Source organism: Astyanax mexicanus, chromosome 24 (genome assembly GCF_023375975.1).
Source record: "Astyanax mexicanus isolate ESR-SI-001 chromosome 24, AstMex3_surface, whole genome shotgun sequence".
Lineage (NCBI taxonomy): Eukaryota > Metazoa > Chordata > Actinopteri > Characiformes > Acestrorhamphidae > Astyanax > Astyanax mexicanus.
Window position 1 is genome coordinate 1407838 of NC_064431.1, and position 19749 is coordinate 1427586.

At 37.3% G+C, this 19749-nt stretch overlaps 2 protein-coding genes across 4 annotated transcripts; both read left to right on the top strand.

Moving 5' to 3' along the window:
* Nucleotides 1-1235: 1235 nt before the first annotated feature.
* On the top strand, nt 1236-8293 carry manf (mesencephalic astrocyte-derived neurotrophic factor). Its single transcript, XM_022682209.2, has 4 exons — nt 1236-1435; nt 3166-3293; nt 4439-4580; nt 5933-8293. The coding sequence occupies exons 1-4, from the start codon at nt 1348-1350 to the stop codon at nt 6115-6117; spliced, it is 543 nt and encodes a 180-aa protein (XP_022537930.1). The 5' UTR covers nt 1236-1347; the 3' UTR covers nt 6118-8293.
* Nucleotides 8294-11906: 3613 nt separating this feature from the next.
* rbm15b (RNA binding motif protein 15B) lies at nt 11907-18703 on the top strand. 3 transcript variants are annotated; one of them, XM_049471884.1, is made up of 2 exons: nt 11907-14654; nt 15747-18703. In XM_049471884.1, coding segments are annotated over exons 1-2 (2502 nt in total). In that variant the 5' UTR covers nt 11907-12154; the 3' UTR covers nt 15749-18703. The 3 variants fall into 3 exon arrangements, with proteins under 3 accessions (XP_049327841.1, XP_022537931.1, XP_007251604.2); XM_022682210.2 differs by having other exon boundaries at nt 18458-18703; XM_007251542.4 differs by lacking the exon at nt 15747-18703 and having other exon boundaries at nt 11908-15531.
* The last annotated feature ends 1046 nt before the right edge of the window (nt 18704-19749 follow it).

Below are 19749 nucleotides of genomic sequence, written 5' to 3' on the forward strand. Positions count from 1 at the left end.
TTATTTATTTTTATGTATGATTATCTTCAGGTTGCCATGGCGATAATAAGAACCAGTTTTACCACGTGTACATATTTAAAATATATACATGACCAAGTGTCTAATACTGAGGTCTCCATTTGTGGCACCAAAACAGCTCTGACCCATTAAAGCATTGAGCATTGACTACACACAATCTGTGAAGGTGTCCTGAAGTATCTGGCATCAAGACATTACAAGCTATTCAGAGGATCTGGTGATGTTTAGAAGAAAAATATGCACAGAATAAATATATAAGGTTCTGAATATAATTTTTACCACAGAATGTGATAGAGGCAAGTTTCTAAAAAAAAGCCCATTCATTCTACTACAGGACTACAAAATGATGCACTACTGCAGTGTTGTGTGTTACATCAGAGTTTTAACCAGATAGATAGATAGACAGACAGACAGACAGACAGACAGACAGACAGACAGACAGACAGACAGACAGACAGACAGACAGACAGACAGACAGACAGACAGACAGACAGACAGACAGACAGACAGACAGACAGACAATAAATAGGGGTAGCACAGTAAGAAATATAAAACTATAGCTGATGTTAACTGAGGCTTGAAAAATTAGCTATACCTTACATGATATAAATAAACATTTAAAATTATGTAACCTCAGATAAGTATCTCGCCTTCTACAGTGGACAAAGAATATATACAAGAATATATACAAGAATATATAAGTACAAAACTATACATATACAGTATTAAAGTAACCTAACCGTAGATAGGAGGTAGTGCAGTAATACAGAATAAATTAAGTATAAGGTATAGCAAATATCAGATTTTGAATTTGGAATCAATGTTCAGAAATGGGTTAAAATAAGGTAAAATCTTTTTTTTTTATAATAATATAATATAATTAATACAATCATATAATATATAAGCCAATATCAATGTTATTGTTATAATATATTATTATATTATATTAATTAATTGATTAATATAAGCCATCTAAAATTAAAAAAATTACAACCAACTCATCTAAAAATCCCTCGGAACTACAAATATGGCGCGAAAACCGCCGTCCAATCACACACAGCCAAACGGCACATCATCTCCACCAATCAGAAGGCGCCAACTGGACTCTGTCCCTGGATTGTACCAACCACACCCAATCAGGAGGGAGTGCGTGGAGCGAGGTAAGCGGGAACAACCAATCGTATGTCGAAGAGTGGCACGGTGGCCAATAGCGTGCGGGAGTGGGCGGGATCAGGCGGAGTGTGGCGCTGAGCGGTAGTGAGTGTGGGGCCGGTGACCGGTATCTGAGCCGCTGCAGGACTCGCGTTAGGTCGGTTCCCCCGGGCGGAGATGATGTTCCTCGGCGGGCTCTCCGTGGCGCTGGCGCTCGCCCTGGTACCGGGCAGCAGCGAGGGGCTGAAGGAGGGAGAGTGCGAGGGTAAGCCGGGGAACAGCTGCTGCTAACTTAGCTTAGCATAGGCTAGCCTCCTAAACGTGCATGTTTAGTCTAATGGAAAAATAATTAGTTAACTTAGCTACAGGTTTATAATGGAAATAAACCGTTTAATTAGGGGTTTAAAGACCTTAATTATCTACAGCCAGCTAATCTAAACCATTATTTAGATAGTTAACTTGTTAGGTTACTAGCTAAGATTGTGGTTCAGTTTTCCATTCCACCTTAAGAAGGTTCTCTAGGAGTCAGACTGTAACAGATGCTCTATTTAAGGTGGAATGGTAAATTGTAGTCAATTCTGTCTTCCAGCTGGCTTGTTTTGTTCTTTTAATAATCATTGTTATAGTGCAAATGTAGCTAGAAAAAGTTAACCTTCCAGCAAGACAATGACCCTAAACATAAAGCCTCAGCTACAATATAATAGTTTAAAGTCCTGACTTAAATCCCATTGAGAAAGTTGTGATTAGTAGTTGTCTTTTTTATGTACAGATGTGTATATGTTTGCTGCTTGGGGATTATTAAATTAATGTCAGGTCAAGTCAAGAATATATTTTTTTATGTCTTTTTAGATTTTTGTGGTTCCATTTTCCTTTCCACCTTAAGAGAAGTCTGTAGGAGTCAGACTTTAACTTAACATTTGCTCTATTTAAGGTGGAGCGGTAAATTGTAATCAAATTAGTCTTCCAGTTTACTTTTTTTTCACTTTTTATCATCATCACCGTCACCAAAATGATGAAAAGTTTGGACACACCTTAAAAGCATTTTTTTCATAATTTAAAAATGTTTGTAAAAATGTAGTGTAGATTAATACTAGAGTCATACAAACTATGAAGAAAAGCATATGGAATTATTTAGTAAACCAAAAAGGGTGTTAAACAAACCAAAATATATTTTTATACATTTAGATTTTTTAAAGTAGCACCTCTATGCTTATGGTTCCATTTTCCATTCCATCTTAAGTGGAGTCTGTAGGAGTCAGACTGTAACAGATGCTCTATTTAAGGTGGAGCACAATTTAAATGGTTAAAATGTTCTGGATTGTAGATGCATAATACTAAACTCATCCAAACTATAAAGACAAAAAAATATACATATAAAAATTATCAATTAAAAAGTGTTAAACCAGAATGTTTTATATTTGATTCTTCAAAGTAGCTCCTCTTGTTTAGATGATCAGTTTTGCACATCTCTGCTGGATTTTCTCAGTCAGTTTTATGAGGTAGAGTCACCTGGAATTCAGGCTTTCAGTTAACAGCTGTGCTGAACTCATCAAGAGTTAATTACTTGAATTTCTTGTCTCTTAAAGTTAAAGTTTGAGAGCATCAGTTAAAGTAAAGTAGTGAAGAGGTAGAGTTACAGGTATACAAGCACTTGCGTGCAGTTGTAAAGACCATTAGAAACATTATGATGAAAATGGCACTCATCAGTGAGAGTTTCCTCTGTTGTACAGGATCAGTTCATCAGAGTTTTCAGCCTCAGAAACTGCAAGTTAACAAACAGCTCCCCAGATAAGAGTATCTAAATGCTTCTTTACAGAGTATTTTGTATTATGGTTTGTTTAACACAGTTTTTAAGTTACTATATGATTCCTTATGTGTTCCTTCATAGTCTGATCACTTTACTATTCATTTACTATGTAGAAAAAAATACAATTAAACCATTGAATAAGAAGGTAAATATATAAAGTCTGGTTAATTTCTCTGTGTGTGTTACAGTGTGTGTGAGCTTTCTGGGAAAGTTCTATCAGTCACTCAAAGACAACGATGTCAAGTTCACCAGCGACGACATCGAAAAAGCTTTAATGAAAACCTGCAAAGAAGCGAAGGGGAAGGAGAACCGATTCGTAAGAATTTCAGATATTTATTTTTTCTGTCTGTCTATTTCATGCGTCTGTTTCAGTCCCTTCTTTTTGTCAGCAGTATGTTTATGACCCTAGATTCTCAAAATAATGGTGTATTTTTTTTTTTTAAATGTATATAATAATTAGAAGAGGGCGATATGGCCCTAAAATTATTTCACGATATTTCAGGGTATTTTTTTGTGATAACGATGTTCTTGGCAGTATCACAAAATATTACATTTGTTTTAATGCATTTCAGGACTATACTACTGCAACAATATAAGTAGAAAAATTTATATAATTTTATATAAGTATAATATTTTTATACTTAATACTACTAATACTATTTTTATCTATTCAGAAAAACAATTTACCACAGAATTAAAGTGCAGAATATTTGTAGTAAATACAGTAAATAACAAAATACTTTACTTTAAAATGACTTCTTTCAAGAATATCACTTATCACAATCAAATGTTTGTGATATTATTGCCTATGATACAGTATGGAACATCACTAATAATAGAAGTGTCAAAATAATGACTTATTTCTATTTCTAAAAAAATGAAATGAGTGGTGAAACAGTAGATATAGTGAAAAATCACTATTTATTTCCTTGCCCAAAATGTGACCTTTTATTGTTTTTAGTTCATTTGTTTTTCCCCTTTTCTATTTAAATTTTTCAGATTATCAAACAAACTTTAATATCAGACAAATATAACCTGAGTAAATACAAAAAGAAGTTTTTAAATGATTGATAGAACCATGAATTCTGTTCTACACTAGAAAATACTGAAGGAGAACGTCTGAGAACGCCCTGAGTTTGGGACCTTAAGCTCAAGCATACTTGGGTTCTGCAGCAGGACAATGACCTGAATTACACCAGCAACTAAATGGCAAAAAAAAACCTATATTTAAATAGAATTAATTCAGATTGTAATTTTGATCTACCGTTGGTAGGTAGAAACATCTGTCGACTGGGGGTGGGGGTTATGGTGGTTTTGTGGTATATATTTTCCCTCCTCGACTCTAAAACGACTTCCCTTCAGTTGAAGGAGCTTAAAAAAATGATTAGAACTGGTGAACTGTTGGAGCTGTTATGTTTGCCTTCATTAATAAGTTTTCTTTGATTTTTCTTGTTTTCTCAGTGCTACTATATTGGAGCAACCAGTGACGCTGCCACAAAAATCATTAATGAAGTATCTAAGCCCCTGAGTTACCACGTGCCGGTGGAGAAGGTGTGTGAGAAGCTGAAGAAGAAGGACAGTCAGATCTGTGAACTGAAATACGGTGAGTCTGATAGTTCTGATCTCTCTAGTCTTGATATTTGATATTGGAGGGGAAAATACATTAAAATATTTATTTTGTCCTGCTTTAAATATTGTAAAGTTAAATACAAGAATTTCCTCTGAGGTCTTTGTGCACACGTGTGGGAGAAACTGGATACAGCATTGATCCGGATCTTTTCCACCTGATTCAGACTCTTTAAATATTGTGTGAATCCTCCCCAAATTTCAATCACTTTATCGGATCCGGTTCACAGGGTCCCAATTGGATTTAATCTGATATTAATTTATTTAGGTATATTTCCATTATTATGTCATGATTATAGGTTTTGTTTAGTAATAAAAATAGATTTTCACAGAACTATTGTTGGAATCGTACAAGTAAAACTATAACTGCTATTATTAAAAATATTAGTTATTACTTCAGGGATGTGCAGACCAGATCTTTTTCACAGAAAAAAAAAAAACTAACAAAACTGTCTGATCTCATGAGATTAAAGGGTGTTAAAGATTTTTGCACACAGGAGGAAAACAGGCTAATTTTAACGCTCAGTTCCGGTATTAAATCATTTTTAAACCCACCCCATAATCAATAAGCAAAGTCAGAATCTATAAATTTAACCCTAGTGATAACTCATAGCCATTATAATGCGCAAATGTTGGTTTTTGACTGATTACAGGACTAATGCTGTGCTGGATCATATTTGCATTAGAGACGTGTGGGCAGAGATTTGTTTGTCAAATGTTAAAAACACTCCATATATATTTCATATATCTGTCTGTGTCTCTCTCTGTCACACACACATACACACACACTTTCACTTTTACTATTTATCCATCACCCTTTTTTCCTCTCTAATCTAAAAGAAATAATAATTAACAGATTAAAAAGAAAGATTAATATTAAGATTAAAATATTGAGTGATTAATAAAGGAAGTAAGTAAAAATAGTTACAAAAGCACTTTAAAGTTAAATAGTGTAAAATGAAATATTATTACTATTATAATTGTTGAAATTATCTTATATATATATAACAACAGTACAGACATTACTAATGATTGGTGGATGCACTTTTTCACTCTACCTCTTTCTTCCATTGTCTGTCTCTCCTTTTTCACTCTCCCTCTCCCTCATTTATTCTCCCTCTCTCCATCATACACTCTGTCGCTCTCTCTCTTTTTCCCTCTCTCTCTTTCACTCTTTCATTCACTCACTCAGTCTTTCATTCACTCACTTTCTCATTTTCTCCCTCTCTCTCTCTCTCTCTCTCTCTCTCTCTCTCTCTCTCTGATTTGAGATGTAAATGAGTGGCTGTATTTGAATATTTCCCGTCTGTGTGCTGATTGGTTCCTCAGATAAGCAGGTGGACCTGAGCTCTGTGGATCTGAAGAAGCTGAAGGTGAAGGACCTGAAGAAGATTCTGGATGAGTGGGGCGAGTCGTGTAAAGGCTGTGTGGAGAAATCGGACTTTATCCGGAAGATCACCGAACTCATGCCTAAGTACGCTCCTCACGCCGCCAAAGCACGGACAGACCTGTAAACACCCTCCTCGCCATGGAATTATGGGATAGAGGCTGTGGCTAAAGGCGCAGAGGGTGGGCGGATTGAGCTGTGCGGCTGACTGACCACCTAACAGGGACCTGACCATTTATTTTTCTCTTTTTTGGTTGTATTTGTTTTTTTTTTGTTTTTTTGTCATATTACCCTTTAATCTAGTTGTGAACGTCTCGTCTGGGAGTGCAAACATCTTCCCATCTTTTTTTTCCATTTCTCTTATTTCCATCTCTCCATCCACCATCTGTCACCGTTTATCATTTTTTAAGTGAGGCTGAGCTTCAGCCCAAAGCTCTCTTTAATATCAGTTTCTCCAAAATAAACAAAACAAACACCACATCTTTCACTGCTCCGTTTTGCCTTCAGTGTAAAAGTGACAAACACCATTAAAATTTGACTACAGTCCAATAAATTAATGTGCATTATTGCTGTAGATGCTTCAGAAGATCTGGTTTTGCTCTTCTATTGTTATATATATATATATATTTTTACATTAGATTTAAATGCTGTTAAAATATATATGTATTGGCATTTTTCCACTGCATGGTATCTTCACTACTCTACAACTTTACTACCGTATACTATATTTTTGCCTTTTGCATTAAGCAAATTTGGTGCAACTTGGATGTGATTTGTAAACCTTGCAGATAGATTCATGATTGGCCAGAATAAAATGAAGTCAAATAGTCTACTTTGGTTTTGGTAGCGTCACAAAAAAAAAAAACACACAATCTATGCACTGGTTTGAATCCCTGGCCATCAGCAGCCAGAGTCTGAGCGAGAGCACAATTGGCCATGCTCTCTTTGGGTTGGAACAGAAGGTGGCACTCCCTCCCTTCATCGCTCGAGTTTCCTTTAATGCTACTCAGTAATGCTACATCAGCAGCAGTTCAAATCACATGTATTGGAGGAGGCATGTGCTAGCCTTTACCCTCCTGGTGTTGGGGCATTGTTAGCAATAGCAGGAGTGCAGCTGAGTGGGTGGGATATTCTGCATAGCTAAAATTTGGGAGAAAAATGAGGCAGAAACACAAATGCACAAGTATAAATGCTCACAATAGCATGAGCCACTTGTGTAGGCTATATTGTAGACTCTAAATTGACCTGATTTAGTAGTATAAACCTTCCTGTGCTGTCTCTCTGCTCTGAAGATGGCGTAGTGATGATGGTATTGAGAAACAAACCAGTTACCAAAAAGTAGAGTCGGTAAAATACTACGCAGTGGAAAACACCAATAAGATCCAACTAAAGCAAAAGCTCTATCTGGACGGGATTAGTTTCTCAGGGGGGCGTCTGTAAAAATATTTCACACTTTTATTCAGTGATAAAACTCCTGCATCCGGACTGCAATTGAAAAAACAAACAGGAGGACCAGTGAGTTGTCGCTGTTGTGTTTTTAACGCGGTTCTGCGTGGAAACCGTGGGGCGTTCAAAGTGTAATTACGGTGCCCTACAGTGGACAAATAGCTATTTCATTAAACACGAAGAGACGAAACTCAGATGTGTGTCCGGACGGGACTAAAATTACCGGAGGGGCACGGAGTTCAGAGAAAAACAGTAGATAATTCAGCCTGTAATTTTTTATCTTAGAACACGTACATGATCGTTCTGGATGGGAATAAAATCACAGAGGATAAAACCCCCCCATAAAAGACATAGAATATTAACTAATCCCATCCGGATAATGCTAAAAACTCGAAAAACCAAAAGATCTAAAGAAAAAGGTGGATTGGTGACCCATGCCTAAAAAGTAAAAAAAATAAAGAAATAAAAATGTTCAGACCTGTGTATGTTTCAGCTTTGGGCCGAAGCCTCGCTTTACATCCAGCCTCACTTTAAACTTTATTTTCCCTTTTATTTTTAGTGCACTTAACTTTGATACAGCATTCATACCAGTGTAGTGAATGTTTATACAGAGATATGGTGTATAGATTTGGGGTGATATTACAAAACACTGTAGTTTCTTTATTTTTGATAAAGGGACAGGGCTTTTTTATTTTATATGATTTGATTTATTATTATATTAAAACAGACCGAAGTTGAGGAGGATGATTAAGGTGATCCATCTACTAAACGTGGTTCAATTCAAATGGACTTCACTGTAAAACATGTTTATTACAGTTGTACTATACTTTTTCATTAAAAAAAGAAAATGAACCCAATTCTTGTTTCTTGTGTAACGGCAGATATTAGTGGTGTGCTCCTGTTTTTATCTGCTCTGGTTTTGATCCTGAATGTTTGGATTCTTTCTGAAATAAGGTGTTTGAACCGGTTTAAAGTGGTGTAAACTTAATATGTACTAATAGGCTAAAGAAGTGTAGCATTAGCTTTTGATTTTTACAGTTTGAGATGCAACAAATATTGATAATTATATAGAAACCTTGAAGTTATTATATAAAATGACAAGCTTAAGCTTTAATATTTGCAAGGTTTAAATGCCCTGACTACTTCCACACATACCTTAATCTGAAAGAAGCCTGGAGACTGATCCCCTGTGTAACGTGCTCTCTATCCACTGTAGTTCCCACTTCCAGGATTTTGGTGATCACCAACAATACCCTTTGAAAGGAAGATATTGAAAGAATATAGTTATTTTAGTGTATTAGAAGTCATTTTGTTTTATTGTACAAGTATAGAACATATTAGGGCTGCACAATATTGGTATTGCACTCTCTAGAATAAGAAAATATAAAAATTGAGTACTAAAAAATAAGTTATTTAGAAATTCACTGAAACTACAAAAGGGGCAAAGAAAATCAAATGTAAAATAAGATTAAAAAGGTTTTAGCTATGAAGTATTGAAATAAGTAAATAAAAAATGAATCAATTATTAAAACAACATTAATTGAAATCTGTAATATAATATAATCTGTAATATACGATGGTGCCAATCCATAAGCATAATTAATAATATTGTGCAGATCTGACAATATTTGACATTTCCTCTCCTGCAAGGTGACTATTATGCTTGTGCACATTGCAATACTGATGCTAAAACACTATATTGTGCAGCCCTAACTCTCATCACATTAATATATTCCTCTAAATGAATCAAATGACAAGAATCACCATCTAGGCCACTACGTAGGCTCACTATTTAGGCTATGAGTGTGGGATGCCAAATATCATAAATTTACCTTTAAAACTGGCACTTTAACAGTGTACTCAAATAATTAAGTCAGAAGTCATTTTTGGGGACATGGCCAAATGCTGATATTTGTTTTTAAATTTTTCATAAATGTGTGTCAATAATTTTCATATTTAATAAGATTAACAATATTAACTAACCATATGTCCTATAATACATCAGATCCTGAAAATCGACATCTAGGCCCTGTACTTAGGCACACTATTAAGGCTACGAGTGTGCGATTTGGGATGCGTACTTTTGATGTCTATATTTACAGTTGTGGTCAAAAGTTTACATACACTTGTAAAAAAACATAATGTTATGGCTGTCTTGAGTTTTCAATAAGTTCTACAACTCTTATTTTTCTGTGATAGAGTGATCGGAACACATACATGTTTGTCACAAAAAACAGTCATAAAATTTGGTTCTTTCATAAATTTATTATGGGTCTGCTGAAAATGTCACCAAATCTGCTGGGTCAAAAATATACATACAGCAACAAAATTTGTCAATTTTGGTGATGTAGCGAGTTGTGTCAATCAAATTAGCTTCATGTCATGGCCTCTTCACTTCTTGTAAGTGATTCTGATTGACTACAGCTGTTGACTTCTCATGAGCCCATTTAAATAGGGCTCATTTGACCCAGTGATTAGACTCAGCTACAAAAGCTACAATGGGAAAGTCAAAGGAACTCAGTGTGGATCTGAAAAAGCGAATTATTGACTTGAACAAGTCAGGGAAGTCACTTGGAGCCATTTCAAAGCAGCTACAGGTCCCAAGAGCAACTGTGCAGACAATTATACGCAAGTATAAAGTGCATGGAACAGTTGTGTCACTGCCACGATCAGGAAGAAAACGCAAGCTATCACATGCTGCCGAGAGGAGATTGGTCAGGATGGTCAAGAGTCAACCAAGAATCACCAAGAAGCAGGTCTGCAAGGATTTGGAAGCTGATGGAACACAGGTGTCAGTCTCCACAGTCAAGCGTGTTTTACATCGCCATGGACTGAGAGGCTGCCGTGCAAGAAAGAAGCCCTTGCTCCAGAAAAGGCACCTTAAGACTCGGCTGAAGTTTGCTGCTGATCACATGGACAAAGATAAAACCTTCTGGAGGAAAGTTCTCTGGTCAGACGAAACAAAAATTGAGCTGTTTGGCCACAACACCCAGCAATATGTTTGGAGGAGAAAAGGTGAGGCCTTTAATCCCAGGAACACCATGCCTACTGTCAAGCATGGTGGTGGTAGTATTACGCTCTGGGGATGTTTTGCTGCCAGTGGAACTGGTTCTTTGCAGAAAGTAAATGGGATAATGAAGAAGGAGGATTACCTCCAAATTCTGCAGGAAAACTTAAAACCATCAGCCCGAAGGTTGGGTCTTGGGCGCAGTTGGGTGTTCCAACAAGACAATGACCCAAAACACACATCAAAAGTGGTAAAGGAATGGCTAAACCAGGCTAGAATTAAGGTTTTAGAATGGCCTTCCCAAAGTCCTGACTTAAACCCCATTGAGAACATGTGGACAGTGCTAAAGAAACGGGTTCATGCAAGAAAACCATCACATTTAGCTGAACTGCACCAATTCTGTCAAGAAGAGTGGTCAAACATTCGACCTGAAGCTTGCCAGGAGCTTGTGGATGGCTACCAAAAGCGCCTAGTTGCCGTGAAAATGGCCAAGGGACATGTAACCAAATAGTAATGTTGCTGTATGTATATTTTTGACCCAGCAGATTTGGTGACATTTTCAGCAGACCCATAATAAATTTATGAAAGAACCAAATTTTATGACTGTTTTTTGTGACAAACATGTATGTGTTCCGATCACTCTATCACAGAAAAATAAGAGTTGTAGAACTTATTGAAAACTCAAGACAGCCATAACATTATGTTTTTTTACAAGTGTATGTAAACTTTTGACCACAACTGTATTTCATTTAAATTAGTATATTTTAAAGTTTACTTAAATAAATTGACGTGATACTGGTCAGGAATCAAAAGCTTTAAATGTTTTTATTTTATTCATGTATTTGTTTGCGTACTTCATCATTAATAATACATACATTTAAACTACTAACCAATTTAACCCCGTGCTTTGGTTTGTTTTTTGTTTTTTTGCACAACATACAATCCATACTTAGGTAACAAACAACCATAATTACAAAAATATAAAAAAAACGTACAATGTAAAATAAATAAATAAATAAAAACAAAACAAAAAAAAAACATTAAAAAAAGAAAAGGGATTCATATAACATTGAAAAACTTCAAAATATATATGGATTTATGGCATTTTTATTTGTCGAAAACTAGTCAATAAGTGTATATATTATATAAAGTCTGAATAAACATGTTTATAGATATGTATTTATATAGAATATTTGCACAATTCAAAAGAGGTCATATGATATGGGACATTTTTCAGAAAATACAAGCTTTAAATATTTATGTTATAAATTAATCTATTTGCAAGTTTCCTAATTAATAATAAATGTAAACTACCAAATGAACCATGTGCTTCATAATGCGTTAAACCCTGAGAATCGCCATCTAGGCCACTGCTTAGGCACACTATTAAGGCTATGAGGATGCGATTTGGGACGTATCCCAGTGACGTCCGAGTCACGTGCGTCTGTGCTCCTCCTACCAACGGCGGCGCGCGCGCACGCTCCCATTGTCCAAGATGGCGGCGCGGGTGCAGCTTCTGTGATGCTGGTGTTTTCGGCGCGTTTGTTTGATGTTTTCCCGCTGAAGCTCCGTCCCCGTATCTCTCTCCGCGTCCGGCGGAACGCGCGTGACGCCCATCGCTCGCGCGGCGTGAGCGCGCGGTGTGGACCGGAGCTGTTTGGTGTCGCCCCGGTTTTTTTTCCTCCGCCGCCAAAAGTTTGCAGGGAGGAGGATGAAGCGGCAGGCCGAGCGGGACACGAGCCCGGCGCGAGCTGCCGCCAAACGGATCCGGGAGCGCGAGAGAGAGCGCGAACGGGAGCGAGACCGCGAGCGCGAGGGCAGACGAGGAGAGGATGCCATCATCGCCTCCGCGGTCGCCGCGCCTCCCGGTGCCCTCCTACCGTCGCCGCCGCTCGCGCTGCTGCTCGCGGACACTCGGAGCGGTTGCTATGGAAAACGTGAGGCGCGCGGAGGAGAGAGCAGCGCGCACCATCGGCTGCACCACGACGCCGGTGCCCTTTCCGCGCGCTCGGGCTTGAGACCAGGTGGGAAAGGTAAAGGGTCTGCAGGCGCCGAGATGCTCGGTGGCCGGGTGGCTGGGGGCGGGGCTGGCAGTGGTGGCAGCAGTAGTGGCAGTGGCGGTGGCAGCAGTAGCAGCAGCAGCAGTGGCCTCGAGTACAAAACCCTGCTGGTCAGCAACCTAGGCTCCCACCTGTCAGATGAGCACATAGAGGATGAGCTCTTCCACAAGTTCAAGAAGTTCGGAGATGTCAGTGTAAAGCTCTCCCACACACCTGAGCTTGGACGGGTAGCCTATGTGAACTTCAGGCAAGTAGAGAGCGCACGGGAAGCACGCCACGCCAGGACCCGCCTGGTGCTGGGGGACCGGGCACTTCGGGTCGAGCCTGTGTACGTCCGCCGCCGCAGCTGCACGCCTCCTGATGTGGCCTACGCTCCCTTGCTACACCCTGCCTACCTCTATAGGCAGCGCTCGCTCTCGCCAGGGCCAGGTGGCAGTGCCATCCGCGATACCCGGGCCAGGCACTATGCTGAGGGTGTCGTTGGGCTCGCCAGGGAGAGGGAGCGCCTCCTGGACTACTACAGCGCTTTGGAGGAGAGGAGCCGGGCACTGGCGTTGCAGCTGCAGGTGGAGGAGGACCTGAAACCAGAGGACGATCAGAGAGCGACTCGGAACTTGTTCATCGGCAACCTGGATCACAACGTGTCTGAAGCAGAGCTCAGGCAGGGCTTTGAGAAGTACGGCGTCATCGAGGAGGTGGTGATAAAGCGGCCAGCGCGTGGGCAAGGGTGTGCATATGCTTTTATTAAATTCCAGAACCTGGACATGGCTCACAGGGCCAAGGTAGCCATGCAGGGACGAGTGTTCGGGGGCAACCAGGTGAAAATTGGATACGGCAAGGCCAATCCCACCACACGCCTTTGGGTGGGCGGCTTAGGCCCGAATGTGTCTCTGGCCGCCTTGGCTAGAGAGTTTGATCGCTTTGGGAGCATCCGTACCATTGACTATGTAAAGGGGGACAATTTTGCCTACATCCACTATGAAAGCCTGGATGCAGCCCAAGCAGCATGTGCCCAGATGCGTGGATTCCCACTGGGTGGCCCAAACCGCAGGCTACGAGTGGACTTTGCCAAAGCTGAGGAAGTACGAGCATACCCGCAGCAGTACCAGCTGCCTCTTCCTTTGCCGCCACCTTTTGAGCCACTTAGCGAAGGTTACAGCCGCCACCGCAGCTTGGAGAGAGAACTTAGGGCTCGTGCTCGTTCACCCTCCCACCCACTTTTCGCAGAGAGGGAACGAGAGCGTGAACGTGAATGGAGTCCTCCTAAAAGCGTGGAACGCAGAACTAACACAGAAGCTTTTGGGCGGGGACGAGCCCGCAGTCGCAGCAGGGAGCGATGGACCAAGGACAGAGACTCTGATCGCAAAGGTTTGGACGAACGACGTAAGCGTCGGAGCCGAAGTCGCAGCATCAGTCCAAGTGACAGGCTGTATGAGGACAGGGGGCGCACCAGGGTGAGAGCAGGTGCCCCTGCAACCCCAGACGACAGTCCAGACCGGGCACGTGGCCGCCTTCCTGACTCCACCTCAGAGCCCCAAAGCCACACACCTGACAGCAGCCGCCAGTCCGGAGACGAGCGAGCTCAGTTGCTGTTGCAGGAGGATTCAAACAAGCATCGTAAAGGAGGAGAACATGAGCGGAACCACCGCAAAAGTGATGCAGACTTAGATCAGCAGGTGAAAAAGTTCAAGAGCGAGCCCAAAAAGCCCAGCACGCTCTCAGAATACGCCCAGACCATCAGCAGAGTGTGGCACGGCTCCCTGGTGCTGAAAAACAGCAGCTTCCCCACCAACATGCACATCCTGGAAGGAGGGGCCAGCTTCTTCCTTTCCCTCATGAAAGACAACCAAGCGGGCAGTGCCAAGATCACACAGCTCAAGATAGCCCAGCGACTCCGACTGGACCAGCCCAAGCTGGATGAGGTGACCCGCCGCATCAAGCTGGGCAGCCCCGACGGCTACACCGTCCTCCTGGCCGTCCAGGGCCCCATGGACCAGGACTCGCCTCCTCTGGAACCTGGAATCCAGAAACGCCTTCTGCGCAACCTGGTCACCTACCTCAGAAACAAGCAGGCAGCTGGCGTGATCAGTCTGCCAATCGGAGGACCCAAGGAACGTGAAACGGGGGGCATGCTGTACGCCTTCCCCCCCTGTGAGTTCTCCCAACAGTACCTTCAGACTGCTCTTAAAACTTTGGGCAAAATAGAGGAGGATCACTTGGTCATTGTGGTCGTTAAAGATTCACTTTAATAGTCCTTTTATAGTGCAGTGCTGTTTAAAACACACACACACAGGTCCAAACTTAAAAGAATACCACTGTCTTCTCAAAAATCTGTAAATTTCAGTGTTTCCCAGTTCTGGTCCTGCTGGTATTTGATCTGATTTTTCTATATTTGACAAACTTTCCTGACTTTTGATAAACTACGTAATAGTGTAATTCATAAATATTTTTTTTTCCAAAGCTTTATCTATTTTGAATGTGTAAGCTGCTGCGATTCGCTGTTTAAACAAAAAATATATACATTTCAAAATTATTAAAATCCAATCTATTTGAATCTATTCTAGAATCAGAAATACCAATTCAGACTAAATGTGAGACATCTGGTGGATATAATAGAGTTTATAGATCTGAATTTGTATAAAATTAATTTTAAAATTGTAATAGTTTCCAACCGCAAAATTCACTCTAAAATTCAGAGCAACAAAAAAAAATGTGCATTAAAAACAACATTTAATAGAAATAGAATTTTGCCATAAAAAAAATGCAAGTTTATCAAAAGTTAAGCAAATTTCATTCAAATATAGAAAATGCACATTCAAATATATTATTCCAGCCTCTGAGCTTAACCTCAGAGTGTTAAAACAGGAAACCCACTAAAATGTACCAAGACTGGGAAACACTGGCAGAGTTCAACAGTAATTCAGAGAGTTTTAGGGTGAGATGCTGCTTTTTCTCTTTCATTTCTTCAATTGGTGGTGGTGGAATACATCATGACTAGGCCTCACTATATATATATATATATATATATATATATATATATATATATTTTTTTTTTTTTCTTCTTCTTTCAATAGAAAAGATACCAGCTTATGCTTATATATTGTTTAATTGACCCTTAACTAGTTAATATATACATACATACATACATACATACAAAATTGTGCAATCATGATCAGTGTTATTTCACTTATACAAAAAAAATATACATTCTGTTTAATATTGTCCTTTTTATGTCATTTTCAGAGGCAGTCGACTTTTGATATTCCAGGTTCCATTCACCACCAATGTGAACATTTTTTTTTCTGATTCCGAAAGTTAAAATTAGTTCTAGACTAAAAATTTCCTTTCAGTGGAAAATCTTAGTTCAAAATGCTAATATGTTGTCCAAGACTAGGCTTAATCCTTGTCTGGGTACCTGCACCTAAAAGTAGCGTTTCACACCTGATTCAATCTGAATTACTTTGTCTTTTTGCCAATTCTGAATTATTTTATTTTTTGTTTTAAGCAAACGAAACAGCTTTTGTGGAGTCACATATTAGGTGCCGCATTCCATTTATGAACAGTTTCGAACTGATTTAACTTTTTGTGATTCCGTAAACTCGATAAAACTTGATTGAATCGTGTTTTTAAATTGTTTTTATTTTTTTTAATCAGCAGCATTATAGTACCTTATTGTACCTCATTTGGAAAAAATGTTAATTTTCATATTGCATGCAGTAGGCAATTTTACAGATGTTTCTGATTCGATGTAATGGATGTGTAGTTGATGGGAAGTCGAGTGTAGTGATTTACATTAAAGGCGTTACGTTGACCAACCCCCCCAATACTTACTCTTACATGGAGCTTAAAAGCAATTTAAAAAAAAAAATCTGATTTATATATAAAAAAAAAAAAATCTATCAATAAATTCAAACTGATTCGTTTCAAAACTTAGAAATGCCAATTTAGGACAAAGGTTTTGTATTTTTAATTTTTAAATGTATTTTTTTCCCCTGACAGCAAATTTCTTCACTTCCCAAGTTCAAAATACATGAATTACACCATTAAATAATTCAAGATTAAAGATTCAAATACTTTTTAAGCTCCATCCCCTTAATCACTATTTTATTTCAATTGTAGTTATTTCTGATAATCTGGTGCACTAAAAATAGAGTGAAATTTCTTCGTTTTATTTTAGCTGATAGACCAAGTGTGACTTAAACATGCCGTAAACATGCCATAAGCTCTGAATGTAGTCATTAGGACCACATTTTTACCTGTTACAGGTAACAGGGGAGGAACGAGTGTTGTTACAGGCCACATCTACCTCTGGGATTTGTGTAATGAAAAATAGGCCTTTGCAAAAATTATGTTTAAAAGAATTAGTGCGCTCAATCCCATTATAATCATATTTTATTCACATATGATTATTCAAGTACTCGTGCACAGCATAATCTAAAAATATGAGTAAGAAATTTGACAGAGAGCTATATATCAAATTACCTCATCAATCAGATTAACAGACAATTATAATTATAGCAACAATTGGTCTTGCTGATTTTCTCATTTTTCCATTTGTGCATCTTGTAACAAAAATTATTTGTATAATCCAATTTCCTTTTGTTTTGAGATGCAAACATTTAAACAAATCTTAAAATCAAAAATGAATCAAATGATAAAATTGGAGAATTATATGAAAACCCATTTCTTCTTTACTGTACTCAAAATGTGCAAAAATGAAATTGAACTTTTTCCACCCAATTTTTGAGTTTAGCCTCAAACAAACTAAAAACTGTGTAAACGGGATAAATGTTACACTGATCTCTTTCTGCAGTATTTGTATTATGAAGTGCATGTACATTGATTCACTTGAGAAATTGGACAAATTTGAGTTGCGTCCCATTACACTAATGTTTTATATAATTTTATATATACTCTACAGTGCTGTGCAAAGGTTTTAGACGCCTGTGAGCATTAGAATTTAAAGCTTCTTACTTGGGAGCAATGAGCAAAAACACTATTAGAATAAATACTGTTTAAAAAAAACTATCCTAAAAATTCTCAGTTTTAGTAAAAAGCAGTTATTCTTTCTTATTTAAAAAATTGTCATTTTTAACATAAACTAATGTGCTTTATTTTCATTCATGTGACATTTTTTCATGCATGAAAATGGATCCAATAAATACATTTAATACAGAAATACATAAAACAACTGATTCCTCCCAAAAGGGACGAATTGTTAATGTATATGGTGTTTCACAAATAATTGTCAATTTATCATCGTTGAATAAATGCCTGGTTTGGTAACTCAGTGTTTAATGTGCATTAAGGTGATTAAGGCTGGGAGCATTTGAAATATTTCTTATTTTCTTATTAAAACATTTTTAAAAAGTTGTACTGTTTGTTTTATGTAAAATTATTTTAAATATTATATGATGCCTAAAACTTCTGCACAGTACTGTATGTATGTTTTTCTATTAAATTTATAAAATGCAAACATTACAATATATGAGCTAATATACTGTCGCTGTCACAAAAAATCTCCGAATTGGCAACTTAACAAGTTTTAATGGAATTTAATGTAAAAGCATTTTTATGGTTTATTCATTAGGACAATTTTGAAAATACAAACAGTTTCAGCAATTAAAACCCAACATTAAATTCAGAAAAATAACTTTTAAAACTGACATTGTTTTTGTGACTGTGAGGATGTTTCCAATGGTAGTGCAAAAATGTATTTGTTTTTATTATTATTTTTATTTTAGTTTTTTTTTCGTCGATTCCTTTTGATACATTTCATTACAAGTTGTGTGACCCTTTTTTTTTTGTTTGTTTTTTATAAAAATTAAGCTGACATTTAAGCTACGCTAAGCGGTTTTACAAATCTGTAAAAAAGAAAAAAAAGACTGAACACTATGACTGATTCCGTTTTTAGCTTTGTTTTTTACTCTGTTTTTTACTCTGTTTTTGTGAAGGAAAACATCTGATATTAGACGTCGGACTGCGAACACTACTTCCAGAAAAGGGAATTTTTGTTTCTCGTTCTTATAGAAATTGAATTATAAGCTGTTTCTTTGACACTCCACTTCTTTGTTGTACTACATATAGCCTTTTACGTTCTCATTCGTTGTATTTTTTTTGCTTTTCAGTTTGTATTGGACGAAAATGTCAGTGTATGCCATGCAAAAATGTCAGTAAACATTTCATGGTCTTCTTTCTAATCCTTGTCTCTCAGCTCATTTATTTATTAATTCAGGAAGTAATTTTTAATTCCCAAATTTCAGAGCGTTTAATGTGCTAACATTGATTTATTATCAGAATATGGTGCTTTTTGCTATTGTAAGTATGACTTAAGGCATTTTATTATTTTGAATGTTTACTACAAAAAAAATGACATACTACACAAAAATCATATTTTCTATTTAAAATTCTATTTATAGTTTTTTATTTTTAGTTATGCACGCATTTGTCCAACCTGTTACTATAAGCTGCATTTGACCTAGAGTTGCAAAAAAGTTAAAATGTTCATGATTACCATGTTCAGTTACAAAAATATATTTTAAATAATTCTCAAATAATTTTACTTTCATTTTCTTGATTCTTGATTTTTTTTACTGCAACTAGGTGGACATTTTAAACTTGACGTACATTTTATTAGCTAATATATATATTGTAGCTGTCAAACAAAACCTTTTTTCTCTTTCTAAACTGGCAATTTACAAATTTTAATGAAAGTCAATGTAAAAATTATTTTTATTGGTCTTTTTATCAGGAAATTTAGAAAAGAACAAAGCATTTTTTTCAAACAAATTACAAAATTAAAAATCAGAAAAATACAGAAAAATGTAAAAACTGAGTTTTTTTTTTAACAGCAAGGATGTTCTGCTTTTTTTAAAGAAAATTTTACATAATTGTATTTTTTTTAAATATATTTGACCACAACAGAGAGGACAGCTTAAACTTGACCTACTTAAAGCTAAGTATAAAGACAGAATTAGAAATATTTAGTAAAATTAACATATTAATTGGTGAACATGCAACAAGTATCTTTAGTCCCTTGACAAGAATTAAATCTTTGAATAAATTTGAATAAGTTTGTGGTGTCACTGATATCAAAGGTTACTTTCTTAATGGCATTTTCTATTTTTAAGAAAAATAGCTAAATACATAATTAATATAATTACATAATTAATAAAAACATTCTAAAAACTTATATATTTAAATGTATATTAAAAATATATTTAATGTACAAGAAGTACTTTAAAGT